The sequence below is a fragment of the Centroberyx affinis genome, unplaced genomic scaffold (genome assembly GCF_046629955.1).
Source record: "Centroberyx affinis isolate AG114_WGS23_722 - 3 ecotype Tasmania unplaced genomic scaffold, CSIRO-AGI_Caff_v1 ptg000550l_1, whole genome shotgun sequence".
In the NCBI taxonomy this organism is placed as follows: domain Eukaryota; kingdom Metazoa; phylum Chordata; class Actinopteri; order Beryciformes; family Berycidae; genus Centroberyx; species Centroberyx affinis.
Window position 1 is genome coordinate 249,766 of NW_027279195.1, and position 15,378 is coordinate 265,143.

The 15,378-nt window shown below is 40.6% G+C and overlaps 1 protein-coding gene across 1 annotated transcript; it reads right to left on the bottom strand.

The window, feature by feature from the left end:
- Positions 1-15,137, bottom strand: morc3a (MORC family CW-type zinc finger 3a). Its single transcript, XM_071518085.1, has 19 exons — positions 14,855-15,137; positions 13,391-13,463; positions 9,826-9,958; positions 9,323-9,549; positions 8,820-8,976; positions 8,418-8,565; positions 7,509-7,637; positions 7,283-7,402; positions 7,076-7,173; positions 6,763-6,870; positions 6,528-6,656; positions 6,143-6,217; positions 6,009-6,051; positions 3,517-3,627; positions 3,162-3,294; positions 2,925-2,997; positions 1,657-2,824; positions 1,034-1,236; positions 1-912 (listed from the first exon to the last, which is right to left on the bottom strand). The coding sequence occupies exons 1-19, from the start codon at positions 14,891-14,893 to the stop codon at positions 738-740; spliced, it is 3,342 nt and encodes a 1,113-aa protein (XP_071374186.1). The 5' UTR covers positions 14,894-15,137; the 3' UTR covers positions 1-737.
- Positions 15,138-15,378: the final 241 nt, after the last annotated feature.

Sequence of the window (15,378 nt, forward strand, 5' to 3'; positions counted from 1 at the left end):
AAAAATATATTTGACAAACATTTGGCTTATCAGTGCAACAGAATGCATAAAAATATTGCTTTTTTTTTTACAATAAAAACCAAAAGAGAAAACAATCATCTGTCGTCATGAAACAGAGCAAGGGGTAGAGAGAGCCACAGTCAAATAATAACGTCAAATAAAGTCAATAGCACTTTTTGTTATTTGGAAGACCAAACTGAACAGAAGTCTATACTGTGATTTACTGGAAAGATGAACTGATCAACAAAATCTCAAACCCTTGACTTAATTGATGAATAGGGTGGTTCCATCTTTCTACCAGGAAACTTGAGAGCAAACTGTATGTGCTGTATGTATGTGCCGAAACGGACGGCAACCTTTATGTACATTGTATTGATATTTATATTACTTTTTGTTAATCTGTGGCTTCACAACAGTTTTCTCCTATGATGAAGATTACCTTGAAGATGGGACACAATTCAGTTTATCTGTCCAGAACGAGCCAGACCTTTTGGGAAATGTGTTTGACAACAATCTTAGTGCAAAGCAGCTCATGATTTGCTGCATTTATATTAATATGAAAAAAAATAAAATAAAAAAGTACACATATATGTGTACAAATATTTAAATACAGCCGGTTATGTTTCCACGCTTATAAGAACCTGTATCAATATTTACAGATAGAATGTGGCAGTTAAGAAATGATAAGTCCATGATGTGTTATTTGTGAGTTATCAGTTCTCAGGTGGTTCCTTCATTCATTCATTTTCTGCTCCGCCCCTCCGCCTCGTTACCCCGATGTACTCCACATCAGAGAGAACCTGTTCTAGGATCTCATCAATTACGTTGCACTGATAATTTACTTGGTCCAGATCCAGAGCAGGAACGAAAGAGATGAGAAGGCGTCCGACATTCTGACGCAGCTCCATCAAACTGAGAGATAGAGCGATAGAACAATAGAGAGATAGAGAGATGTGTATTGTTTAATTCATAAACGGCCTTGACAGAGATAATTTAACCATCACAAAGGGGATTGATTTTCCAACTTTCGAACCTTCTGGATGTTTCTGAGCTTGAAGCTGAGCCAGACTCCGCTGTCCCTCCTGTCTCTCCTGCCTTTGTTTTTACCCTGGAATGACTGGCTCTGTGTGGAGTCGTGGAGCCTTGCTCTGTGTGTCCCCTCTGCTGCTGCAGGCTCAACTTGAGCTCCTCACATTGGGAGGACAGGTTCGCCTTTTCCTCCTCCAGACCCTCCACCTGATGGGACGGCAGACAGTGATACCCAGGAGGGGAGAGGAGGGGGCAGGTAGACAGGCAGGGAGGGATGGAAAACAGAAAGGTCACAGTAATCCTACAGATGTATACAGTATATCAGAATTATAATATCAGAATTTTTGGGAAGGTAATTTTTGATACCCAAACTCTTGTCATTCTTTACATTATTACATGTATTTACACAGAGGGAAAGCAACTGACAGATTCATGTTTGGGTTATATATTGTTGAGGACACATTGTTCATTTAGGCTCAATTTCAGACTATTAGAGCCAAAGTTTTGGGATATTTGAAAAAAGTTTTTTTTAAACAGACTGTCAATATACCCTTAGCGAGGCATCAAACAGAAATTTGAAACTTTTATTGCCTAGTTTTTTTATAATAGTACAATAGTTTAACTCACCTGTGAGCGTAGCTCATCCCTCTCCTTGTTGCTTTGATCCAGATCCCGGACTAGACAGTCAATTTGCATCACAATCTCATCACTGACCTTTTCCTCACCCTTGGCAGTACTGGGACTGGCTGCCAATAAAGCCTCTTTCTCCCGACTCAATTCATCGACTTTCTGTTTGGCCTGCTCATACAGATTTTTGTAGTCCTGTCCATCCCCCTCTTCCTCTGTCTGGCTGGCTTGGTGAGTACACTCTCTCTTTACATTGGTCAGAGACAACTCTTGCAGTCTGTTCTGCATGTCGTGTAGCTGGCAGGTCAGTTGATGGACCTGGTCCTTGAAGGAGTCCCTCTCCTGAGCTGCAGTCTGCATGAGCTCCAGGAGCTGGTCTTGCTGTTCCTGTACCTCTATCATATTGGCGTAGTTAAATGCAGCCACTTTTATGTCCTGGGGATCTGCATGGGAAGGGCCGGCAACTTCTTCAGTGGCCGACTGGCATGACGCTGCTACTCCGTTGTGCAAGGTCTGCTTTCCTTGATTCCCACTATGAGTGTGTGTATCTCCACTGCTCTCTAGCTTGATGCACACATTAACGTCCACATCTGAACTCTGCTCGTTTCCATTCGCTTTAGGCATGCCCTGCGCTGTTCTCTCTTCCCCTTTTGTTATACTTTTGTCCTTCCTTTGTTTTCTTTCCTCTTCCTCTTCATCCTTCACTTTAGGTACTTCTGTCTGGGTGGTGATGCTGGTCTGCTCTGGAGGGGGTGGTGGGGAGGGACCGGTCCCCACAGCTGCAGTCTCTGTGGAGCTCGTTCCTGCAGCGTTTGTCTCTGAGGCCGTTTCCACGGCAGCATCGTCGCTGCACTCCATCAGCATGCCCACACCGGGATCACTTCGCTGTCGCTCTGTCTTCACCTTAGCAAGGTCAAAGCCTGGTTTCTTTGGCACAGGGGTACTGGCAGTCTCCAAGATGACAATGTCATCATCATCAGTGGTATTGTCATCATCATCATCATCATCACCATCATCATCATCATCAAGGGGGATAATCGAGGGCGACATGGAGCTCAGTGGGCTCGCCTCCACTAATGACGCCATCTCTGCGGTGCTCCTATGGAAACCATTTATTCTGGGTTTTTTGGAAACACTTTCTGGAGTCACAGGCAGTGTTCTCTTCATCCTGCAGTGCACACAAATCACAGAGTCAACTGGCCTCTTCAATGAAACGTTTTGGGTAAAGTGAAGCTCAGAAACAACATTGTGCAATCAGAGAATCCTACCTTAGCTGGCTTGCTGACAGAGAGCATACATTAGAAATTACTGGAAAACTGCTGCTACTGGAGGGGCTGCAAGCTAAAGAAAAAGTAGACATTTTTTAATCTCTCAAATTGTCAAATAGAACACCAAAACAATAACCAAGCTGCACATATCCCCAACCAGCACCATGTTCACATCCACACACACACACACACACGCACACACACACACAGAGAGAGGTGAAAACAGCAGTTGTTTACCAGCTTGCGAAAGGGTTGAGGACCTGAGTGGAGAGGATTCAGCCCTTGCAGCGCCCCCTCGTGGCTTCTCAATGTTAACCCTGCTCCTTGGGGTGTCTCGAGTAGAGGGGGAGTGGACAACAGCCCTCACAGTCTGTGAACATGAATGACAAAAAAACAAAGCATGAGTATATATTTTTGGTTTGTAATTATTAATGCTCAACCATATCCAGCTACTGCAACATATTTATTTATCAAAACTATTTGTGTTAATAACATTATCAGAACAGGATCATCACTGAAATATAATCATCTTCTATCATTCCGACTAACTGTTCCCCTTGGTGTCATTGTAAGACTAAAATGGGACATTTACCTTTTGATTCAGCTGTCGTTTCAGGTCTTCGTGCTCCTGTCTAAGAGTCTCATTTTGCAGGGCAAGTTTGGCTAAACGCACCTCATCCTGGCGCTTTTGCTCATCCTCCATCTGGCAGAAACATTACAAAAAGCCCCATCATTGATAAACAAACGATCAAGGAACTCGACTTGAATGCCACCAGTGAGTGAACCACTTTTTCCAAACTGTGCTATTATGAAGCCAAATCCACTCAAACTGCCCAAAATCTCATCAAGATGCTTCGAAGATCTGATAAGTTTTCTTTTCTCTCTACAAGGAAAAAGTTTATGATTGAACTATTTTCAAGGCAAATCACTGTCCAGCTTGACAGTATAAAAGGTACCATACTATGAGATATTAAAAGTAATAATCCACAGATAAATTTTTAAAAAACATTTTTTTCATATAAATAAATATCTAATATGATACAATAGTTATTCAAGCTATACCTAGTTCATGAAAGCTTTTGCACTACAGCTTTTTTTTCACTCTTCTAAACACCTATGAGGGGGCCATGTTTCCCAGGAAAAACCCTCTGCTGCACAGGAGTGATGTGTTTTACAACAGCAAAGCAACAACAGCAGTTTGAAATGCATACAAGCGGGTAGAAGAAATATAAGAAGCCACACTCTTCATTAAGTGTCTTTATTATTACAGTAAGTTAGGTCAGTGCCTACATTGAGTGCAAACCACCAAAGCAGTGGCTGCTCATTGCCAAAATCAAGAAAAACAAGACTCTTGCAGATTATGACTTTAAAGCTGCATTAAGCGAAATTTTCTGACCACTAGGTGACAGAAGCTGCAACACATTTGTAAACAATCTCACAGCAAAGCCACTCGCCCACTGCACTACGGACCAAGGACAAATATTGCAAAGCACCGTGCATAAACACTAATAGCTAAGCTAACCTTACCCACGTAAAAGTCTGGCCGGTTACCAGTCTTGCTTTGCCAGACCTTTTGTTTGTGTGGTACAAACAATGACAAGTGAAGATGTAGGTGGCAAGTTTACTAGTTTAATAAGTTTACTCGCTCGCTTCATCAATTCCGCCATGACAAGATTTTCTTTCAGGAATGGGAGGGGGTGAGGGCTTGCCTGGGTCCAGACTTTTGAATCTGCCCACTCCACCGAGTTGACTGATTCTGGTCTGGCATCGTCACATGAAACAGCGGTTTCTCGGTTGAAAAATGATCAGTCCAATGAGCGCCGGGGGACGATTAGCCAATCAGCGCCACGGGCGGGACTAACGCCGTTGTCAAGCTGTTGTCAAGCTGTTGTCAAGCGTTGTCAAGATGGGGACTACATGCTAACGTAACCTAACTACAGTATAACAAGTTGGGTTATTTTGCCACGTTTCACCGTGCCAATGTATTAATTTACCTCTGTCGTACTGCTACGAGATGCCGAGTTGAGACTCTGGCATAGCTTCTTTTTCCGTGGCGTCTTTGTTGGCGTATCACGGTCCCTCTTCACTTCTCTTCTCGAGCCTTCCTCGTTTGTGTCCGTAACGTTAAGCTCCGATTGCCATTTCTTTAGAATCATTTGCGAATCTTCAACCCGACAAGTAGTCGAAAACATTTTACACAAATCCTCTCAGAATACACACTGGGTCTGTATGGAAGAATTACCCGACATCTCGGAAACGTTCGCTTAATGGCCTCTCTCTCGCGTTTGGGCTGCTGAATAATAATTTTGAATTTGATATGACCCCCTTGATTAACAAATTTATTTTACATAGACGGCATGTCTTCTCAATATCGCCCGACATCGTACTTTGTTTTTACTTCGCTCCGTGTTGTCAAAGATGCTCTATACTTTCTGAACCGTCTCTGGTGTTGTCATGGCTAAGCATCAGTGTCGACTTAAAATGACGTTAGATTTAGGCGGATACGTTGGTCTTTAGTGATTGGTTAGGGAAAATCGAATCCGGTGGAGATCGGTGGAGTGGAGACATGTCAGACTGAAGATGGAAATGGAGTGTAACGAGTTGACAATTCTGTCTGATATCAAGCAAGGTGAGGGCTGCTTTTAACAGCAAGGGAGGAAACAAGCTAGTTTAAAAAAAAAAATGAAAATCTACTGAATGGACTGGGAGGAGCGGATTTTGACAACAAGCTTTAGAAAAGAGGTGAAACAGCAACACAGCTGGCCCACATGTGGATATTGGTTTATATTATTATGTCTCAATTAAATCTCCACATAGCACACATTAGGTTCAGGATTGGTTATGAGGTCTGATATCGCTTATTGCTGGTTTAAATGTTGAACAAGCTGCCCAGACAAAATTTAGGCCACATGAAACAAGGGATGTGAACACATGTGAAACATTATTTTTAAGGTATAAAATTCATAAGATTATCCATCTATAATATTTTACTCACATTGAATATAAAAAAAATGAGGAGAGAAACAGCAAGGACAACCATAACACTGGCAGGAGACTTACAGTAGGTCATGGTGTGTTCCTTACCGTTTTTCTTTTCTTCTCCTGTTTCTTTTTGTCCTCCCTCTCACTGTAACAAATACATCACAGAAGTAAGGACCCAGTACCGTTATTTTTGGGGCTTATGTTGCGGCAATGTAGCTAAAGGAAATGGGACTCACTGCTGTTTGTAGGTCTTGCGGTATGAAGGCTGGTCGTCATCTGAGTCCTCCGGCTCCTCCTCTACCTGGCAGGTCCTGGAAAGGCAAATTAGACAGAGAGTATAAATATTAACACACATGTACTCTCAGTCCAAACTATGTTTGCGGTAGCCTCTTTTTGCAAGTGTTATCAACTACAAATTATTGTCCTTCATGTCTCCTCAACAGAATTGATTTCAAAATCTACTTCAAAGTGCATATTTTTAGTCAGAAATTACCCAGTATAACAAAATTAGCTTAAATACCAACAAAACAAAATTTTGATACAGAATAATGTTCTCTCTTAAACTCTAAAATAGAACAGCTGATTTCCAAATTGTGATATTTTTGTATATGCTTGGGTTACCTGAACTGAGGATCAGGATTCAGACGGCAGAACCATTTCTCTGGAAGCAAGGTGCAGTCAATCCCGTCAGGTAGTTTGCGCCAGCGCAAACATTCATCGCACTGCACCCAGTTTTGATCTGGTCGCTTCCTGTAGAACAGAGACGCAGAGACACCCAAGGAGACAAATAGCTATTAATCTGAGGACTAGGTTTAAGACACTCTATCAGGCACAGCATGACCAGCGATGTACTAACTTGGCATCTTCTACTGGTATGGTGCTGTTTGGGTCGTCACGGTTTCTCTTGAAGCGAATTTCTTTCCAGTACTCCTCCAGCTTGATCCCCAAATTGTTGATGGTTTTCCTGCACCAAGAAACCAAACACTTCAGATTGGTACAGTATATTTCCATTCAATGGGCCTGTGTCATAGGGGTGGAGAATTAATCCACAAATTTTATAACGTTTATAAAGAACACATACTGACTGACAGCAACTAATTTAATCTTATCAAACCAAGGTGATCACAGCGGAAACCAGCTTTATAGTAATAAAGCATTGACACTACTACCTGTATTTATCAGTGTTGTCAAAGTTCTGTTTGTTGTGGGTAGGATCCAGAAAGTTACACTCTATGACCCCGATGACCCCAAGACCTGTGATGTTGGCCTGTAGGATGCAAATATGGTTAAGAGGTAAACACCAGATGATGAGATAGAAAACCCTTGTAAACATGCACGATATACAAACACACCAGACCAAATCAATACAAGCGTACCTTGAGCTGGCAGCCCACGCGTTCGTAGGCTTTGATCAGACGGTTTTTGTGATACATCATGATGCCATACTGGTCTTTGCTCTTGGTGTTGTACCCAAAAGTGATAGAGATACGTTTGTTCTGAAATGAGATTTAAGGAAGACTTGGAGTATACATGACAAACAAAAAGACAACCCATTTCTAAATTGTTACCGCCAGCTCTAGAGAGCCAGTGCTGAAAGGATACCAGGAAAGTGGGCTTGTAGTGGTCCTTTGCGATATAGGCCAGACTCTTCGAGATGAGCTGAGTCTTCACCTTTTGACCACGTATGATGATCTGCATCCGAGGCTTCAGGTACAGAATACTGCAGTATGCCTAGGCCCATTAAGAACACAACTATCAATACAGTTATACATGTAAATAAAAAAAAAAGATATATTATAAATTATGCCAGACATTCTGACAGAATTCTATCAAATGCACTTTCACATTTTCATTTGTATAATTCGTGAAATTCACATTCTCACAAGCATCTTACTAGCGAGGTTTTACTTGACTGACACTAAGCGTCAATCACCCAAATGAGACCAGTTTATGCTTATGTGGCATACAGGAGGAAAATTGACACAGCTGAAAATAAAAAGTTGAGAATGCTCCATTATTTGAAACCATTCATGTAGTAACATTTTGACTTTCCAGCAGATAAGGAAAACGGTGACAGAAAAAAAACATTAAAAAAAGCCTAAAAAATGCCACCGTGAAGAATTCAGTCTGTCAAGAAATTAGCCAAAGGCCAGGCCACCTCCAGCAACAAGTAAGTGGACAAAGAGATCACACAGTGACATCTTAAATCACAATAGACATGAGGCCATTTTCAGCCATCAAAAATGCAGGATTCTGATGCAAATATACTGTGTTACTGGAAAACGTGCAATCTCAGTATGTGGCTTACAACTGAATGGGCTGATTTATCATTCTACTACATAATGATCAATGAAATGTGAAAATAAAATCTGCAAATACCAAGCCATGAATCCTGAATTGTGTATTGAACCACACAGTAAGAGTGTTAGTTTTTAAGTAAGAGTATTTTAGCCAATCCTTTGCCCTAAATGGCGTATGTGTAGCATAATATGCATCATTATTGCTTCTTACACGTAATGAGTATTCACTCTCAGGGATGGATGATGCAAACCTCTCTGGGTGTTCGGATGTGTCAGTCATCATCTCGTAGATGTCAGATGGAATCCTGATATCGTAACGGTCCTTCGTAAAATCAAACTCTGTCATTCCTATAGTTGTCCTATTAAAAAAAAAAAAGGCTCAGGTACTTACTTGACCCTGAACACAACACAATCAAAATATTCTTACAGTTCACAGCACTTGCCATTTGAAGTCTGTGTCTCTAAGTAGATGGCAAATACAACATACTTCCATTCTGTGTGGGACCCGATATGGTTGGGGGTTGGGGGTGGGGGGGGTGAAAAGGAAAAAGAAAGTGAAAGATAGAGAGAAACAAAAAACAACAAAGACATAAATAAAGACAGAAAGACAGACCTGCGGAGATTCCAGACGATGATTCGTGTCCCGGTCGTCCCGGTAGAGCAAGTGGAGTTGATGGCACTGATCTCAGTGAGCAGTTCTGCCTCTGTCTTGAAGGGGGAGTAGTGCAGGATGTCCTGCAGACTGACTTTGTGCTCCTCTCTGACACAGAGTTAGTCTGAAGTCAAGGACAACTCACTATGGGATCATAACAGATAGTGCATCTGTGTTTCACTGCACAGAAACTATGACAAAGGCAATATGATTTTCTATTTTTAATTAATGGGAAAACTAGAAATAACCACCTCGCGGTTGTATGCCTCTGCCAATAAACCTTGTTTTATCACTGCAAGGACAGTCTTTATTTATTGAACAAATATAATTAATGTGATTATTAGGTCAACTTAAAGGATTTTGGTGTCTGCAAAAGTAAGTGAGAAATTCAAGGCCACCCACTTCACACCACATGATGGTTTATCAAGAGCTTACTACAGCTTATTGCAGTAGATAAAGGATATACTTGTTTGTTTCTGTCAGTTCAAAGCTGACAATAGGTACAATGATTTGCTCAGCGCCAATCTCCTTCAAGTAGCTCTGGGAGAGCATCCCAACGCACGAGGCGTTCTGCGACTTGGAGAACACAATGGCATCTCGCCCGAGGCGCATGGATCCAGACTTGAAACCGTTGCCATAGATACCAATTGGGTCTACACCATTTACAACAGTCTTGTCACTGTATCCAAAGCTTGAGGGGAGAAGAGAGGCATATATTGTTAGTGTGTATACGAATCACAACAAGGGTCCTGCGTATTTATCATTTAAAAATTCCAGACTTTAATTAACTGGATTTAAAGATTTTTGTCAGAGCTCAATATAATGTATGCCAATAGTGGCTGGGCAATATGACAAATAGGCCATATCACTCTATAGCTGAAGATTAATCTTAACAACAAACAAACAAAATGTTCAAGGTGTGGAAATGTTCCATTATTTCCCAGACTTTCTAAGGACTAGTCTGTACCTGAGCATCTTATGCATCAATTCGTAGTTCAGTCCATTTCCATTGTCCATGAAGCTGAGGCATTCTTGTCCTTTGATCTGGGTCTTATCTATCCAGAACTGTTTTGCATTGACATCGGGGTCATAGGCATTGTCTGGGGAAGGAAGCAATTTTAAATATCTGAAAATAAATTACAACGCTAATGACAGGACAATGTTGCAGTGTGTTAATAGCTTGCTGACGGCGTTCACTCTCAGCTCATTGCTAATGAAAAAAAATCTTTCATATGGCAACAAGCAAAGAGAGAGGGACTTGTGCTGTTTTCCAAGCAGTGAGAGAACCCAAAATAGCTTGGTCTGGTGCTTTTATGTGGAGCCGAATGATAAAGGCAAAACCAATTTTGAGAGATCAGCAGAGTGCAAACTGAGATACACACCTAGTCTTTTATACCTAACAGAAGCATTGTGGACTACCTCATATAGGCCAGTCACACAGGATCAGTGGGTCTCTGCATGTCCTTTGTGGCATGTCAATCAATAGAGAGGCTGAGATAGCTATGGGGTTGTTGCATAGAGGATATTCAAGTACATTTGTAATATGTGAACTTTGGTCAGTGAACTCATAATGGACGGTCATTCAAATTCTTTAGGGTGACAAAGATAAGAGAGACAGGTGACAATTATTTTTCAAAATGGGTATATAGCCCTTTGGAATAAAACATGAATGGAAAGGGTCAGAGATTTTTATTTAAATGCTGTGATTGACAGCAGTGTTTGTGTGTGTGTGTGTTTGTGAGTGTGTGTGTGTGTGTGTGTGAGAGAGTCTTGTTAGCAATAAGTTGATTTCTGATTATTCAATATTACAGATGCCACATTTGAACACACCAGATTTAAGGTGTGAGTACCTCTACTAAAGTAGGGCATTGTTGTTTTTTAAACATACTTCTCTTACTGCATCATAAACAAATTTGGGTGTGGCTGTGTTTCAAATTAGCGGAAATCATGTGACATTTTGGGCAAATACCAAGGACTAGGCTATTTGTAAGCTTTGTGATTATTCAGCTTCATAAAATGGTGAAACTTAATGGGCCTCATGCAAGAACCACTCGTACGAACAGATCGAGAACTTGCCTCATTCACCAATTTTCTTGTATTTAGAATTTTCTCTTAGGTATGAACAAAATGTACGAGTGGTCCAGACCTGTCTTACGAGTCACGTACAATCAACCTGCCGTTCTTCAAAGCACAAAAAAACGTTGTAGTTGACTAATGGATTGTATCTCTGTCACTTTGAAGAAATTTTTAGTTTGAATATATAAATGACACTGTAAAGTAATGTATAATCATGTTGAAATTAACCAGTACAGTGGTTACAGTAACAGGGAAAATAGGAAGGGAGCACTGATGGCTTTTTCAAAAGAAGGTAGTGCGTAATTTATTTTATTTTTTATTCAAAGCCGCATAAAATCTCATAAGTATCCATGTGGGTTACATAGTAGCCTATAAGTGTGCTCAATACAAAGACAAAACAAAAAAACACTAATGATTGCCAGGTTATTTGACAAACACTCAGATGAGACAAAGGCAAATAAGGGAAATAAATTATAGACGGAGATAAATCTGATTTCTAGGCTATTTTACTCCCGTTGATAACGTTAATGCGGGTGAGTGCAAGTGAAGCTAAATTTAGGTCTTACCAGGTTGAGGTGCAAGTCGCTGTCCAGGGCGACATCCTCTGCTGAACACCTGACACTGTTATATCGCCAGTTCTGGCAGGTATAGGCCTATTCTTTCATCTGTCTGTGTAACGGAGAATTCCTCCTGGCCCTCCTGTTGCAGTCATGGATCGCCTTGCTTTTTGCATCTAATTTCATGTCAAGCCATTTCTTTTTTTATTTCTGTGACGGTGCCCTAACGACAACTCACTATAGTCCTATAATATTCCTATAATACTCCGATAGGGACTTAGAGGGTCTGTGGTACTCAATAGTGGGTTTATAGTGACCTTATCATAGTATTTTTGTCTTCTGTAGTATCACTATAATAATCCTATAGGGAATTATAGCTTTGTTGGGATATTTATTTAGTATTCATCTAAAATCTATAGAATAGAGTTGTTTTTCGTAAGGGAACGCACAGCAGACAACACTGTATTAACAGCACAAGTTATTTTCTCCCATTCCTTGGCTTTAGCAGGGCCTTTGATTCCACTATTGAATTATATTAAATATTATATGCTTTGGTTGATTTACTACTTTACTATGATAGTAGGGCTTCAATCTCAAAGCTGGTAGACTTCTTTTTAGTCTTCCATGTCATTTTTATGAATGAAGCTTCCCGACAAATGGGCTCGACCCCTAACCTTATATGGCATTATTGGGACGTCAATTATGCAAATTCACAATTCTCATGAACGCACGTTCATTTAGAACAGGTGGAATTCATCATGTTTACAGAAGTCATTTACGACTGTTTTCTGAAGATACGAGCGTTTGGTGAATCTGTCGTGGCACACTCATACGAGTCCACCTCACGAAAAAAGTAAGAGAAATTTAAGATAAGAATACGAAAATGTTCTTGCATTAGGCCCATTGTGTTAGGAGGAAAGCATAGATGTTATAGTGACAGTGAACCATAGGCAAAGTGGATTGACTGAGGGTAAAATAATTAATGCTCCTGTCAGTTAAAGCATCCGGTAGCAAGGAAGATATAAAACAAACAAATAGCCAGAAAAATAGGCAGGCAACAATTCAATTGGCAGGTAATGCCAGACACGTGAAAGTAGGGTTTTGGGAAATGGCCCTTAGATTTCCTTCAGCTCGTCTTGCCTTTTTTCCCTGCATCCATTCAGTTCATTTTAGCACTGTGCCAGTGAAGCACCCAGAAGAAAACAGGTGTGACTATTACAAATCACAGTGTGAAGCCCTTGAAGTTTTTGGAAGCCATGTTGCTGAACAAACATTTATTTGTAGCATATTTTGGCCACACCTTGAGGTAAATGAATAACAAGCTTTCAGAGCAGATACAAGTACAAAGTATCTTTAGCTGATACAGGTACCGATCCAAGTACTACTCAATTTACAGTGATTCATGTTGCCTGGCATTGGCTTATTATATTACATTATTATATTATAATAAATACAGAAACAAGTGCATCAGCTGCATTTACTTATTTATTTGATGAAATTATACCCTGACCATTGTAGAACAACCTTCAATCAAATTTAAAAATAAAATGCTAAATTATAATAATAGAATAGAAAATACGCTACATAACACAGGCTAAAGCATATAGACTCGTATTTGTTTACACTGGTCACAGTTTATTCAGAATAGCTGAACAAATACAAAACAGTGTGTTCGAAAATCACATAGGATCTAAACAGAATAGGTTCTAAAAAATAGATGCTATGCCTCTGAACTTCAGAAATAGCAGCATGTCAAGAGACATTTTTCCTTTCATTTTAATTTTGCCATTTAAGTTTTGATTTGATTTAAGTTTCCCTTCCTTACTAGTTGGCTGTGCCTTTTTGATAAATAGGTCAAGGTCTTACTGGAAAACAAAACCATGTGAGATGATGACTCACCTATGAGTTCAGCTATAGCGCTGAAGGGCCAGGTGTGGCTGGTAGAGTTGGTGTGTAGAAACTTGGGGCAGAGCTGCAAGTGGAGCAAATTAAGAATTAGACAACACTGCCAATTTAACACAAAAAATTCAAATGAAACTAAAGGATTGGACATTTTCAACGCACACGATATTCCTTGAAATATCATCTACACATCATATCCTTTGTTTTTGAAAGTGGTCTAGTTATTTTCATACATCAATCTATGTAAAATACATAATCAAGGCCATGTATAACTTTTTTTTTTACCAGTCCTGAGCTTTGTGATGCTCCAGTTTCTCCTTAAGGAAAAAAGTTGCCCCCATCCACAGAGAGGTCAGAGGTCAGGGTCAACTACAGAGCAACAACCTCAGAGTGTTGCTCAAGGACAATAGGCCCTTTTCACATCATCATGGTAACAGCTAAACCTGTGCATTACAACTTCCTGTGGCAAGTTTTTTTGGCGACTTATTGACAAACAGATCCAACAAAAGCATCAACATTGTAATGGTTACTAGCATTAGGTACATAATGTAATAAATTAAAAATTGTGGGTTGTGGAGCAATTTAGTGAAGGCCAGAGCTGGTACCAGGAAGCACCGGTTTCTCAATGCAGAAGCATTGAGAAACAGAATGGGAAAATTGCCTATTCAGCAAGGCGGATGCTTGCTGTCATGGGGATGCCTTCTGTCTGTTTTGAGGACTGTCTCTCTAATCACTACGCTGGTCTATTTCTCATCTATCCCTCTTTCACACATAAAAGTCCAGCTGCCCCTCCCAACCCTTCCTCCTTTAGCTTCTTCGCTAAAAGCCTGATCTGGCAGACGTAAACATAAACAAAGCTTTATTAGTCCCTTTCACCCTCGGCTCCATTAGTGTCCAATAATGCAGACAAGGCTGTATGGGGATATGGGTGTGTGTGTGCAGCAGAGGACGACAATGGTGTTACATGATAAAACAGCAGACACGACAGAGTGCACAAAATCATGTGTGAGATGGTGTTTAGCTACACAGTGTGCTACAGTGCCTTTTCCCAAACAACTGTTTACAGAAAATTGTTTTGATTGGATTGTTTTGATGGCCGTTTAGAATATCTAACAGTTAACAACATGAATGCAAGGTACAAACATTGTTAGTAACATAATAGGTCTGTTCCATGATTTGTAAGTGATTAAACCCTTTAGCATACAAACAGTGCTCAGTTAGAACCCAACTAGTTATTAGCTAACTTGTTACGCTAGCAGCATCTCGTAGACTGGTAAGAGGCAATAAAATGCCACCACACAGCTCTGTACAGTGAACATGGCATTTCAAGAACCTATATGAATAAGATATGTAACCGCGTGCTCAGGATAGTAGAGTTGCTTCGTTTACAAAGTGTCAGGTGAAACGACAAGGCAGTTTAATCGTTAAAAATCCAAAAACAGCATAGTAAATTCTGCTCACCGAACTCAGAGGAACACCGCGCTCCCTTTGCGCCGCCATCTTTCCGTAAATACGGATGTAGAAATAGCGGGAGGAGGTCACACGTGATTAGCTGTCACGGAAAAAATATGTAAAGTCGGTCCAGTTTATCTTTCTTTTAACAGAATTCCGGCTATATATTTTTGTTTGGCGGTGTACAAGGTGGGAAATCTATGTTTTAAGTCAAGAGAGAAATTGTTCTACCGTAACTTCCTGTTATCGTCTCGTTCTCCGGTAGGGAACTCACTGGCCAAACACTGGGGGCAAAATTATTAAACCAAATTACCGTTTAGGAAGATATTGTTATTGTCAATGGTAATACACTCTTCATGAACGCAAAACGACCGCTACTTTGTAAAAAGATGGCCCATTAAAACCACTGACTGTAAAAAAATAAAAATAAAAAAGCGAGCGCAGCCCAGGGTGGCACCCTGACCTAAAATGAACCCAAGAGGCTTGAAGATTGGTAGCACTTTCGGTTTACTGACTCGAGGTGTGCTCACTGC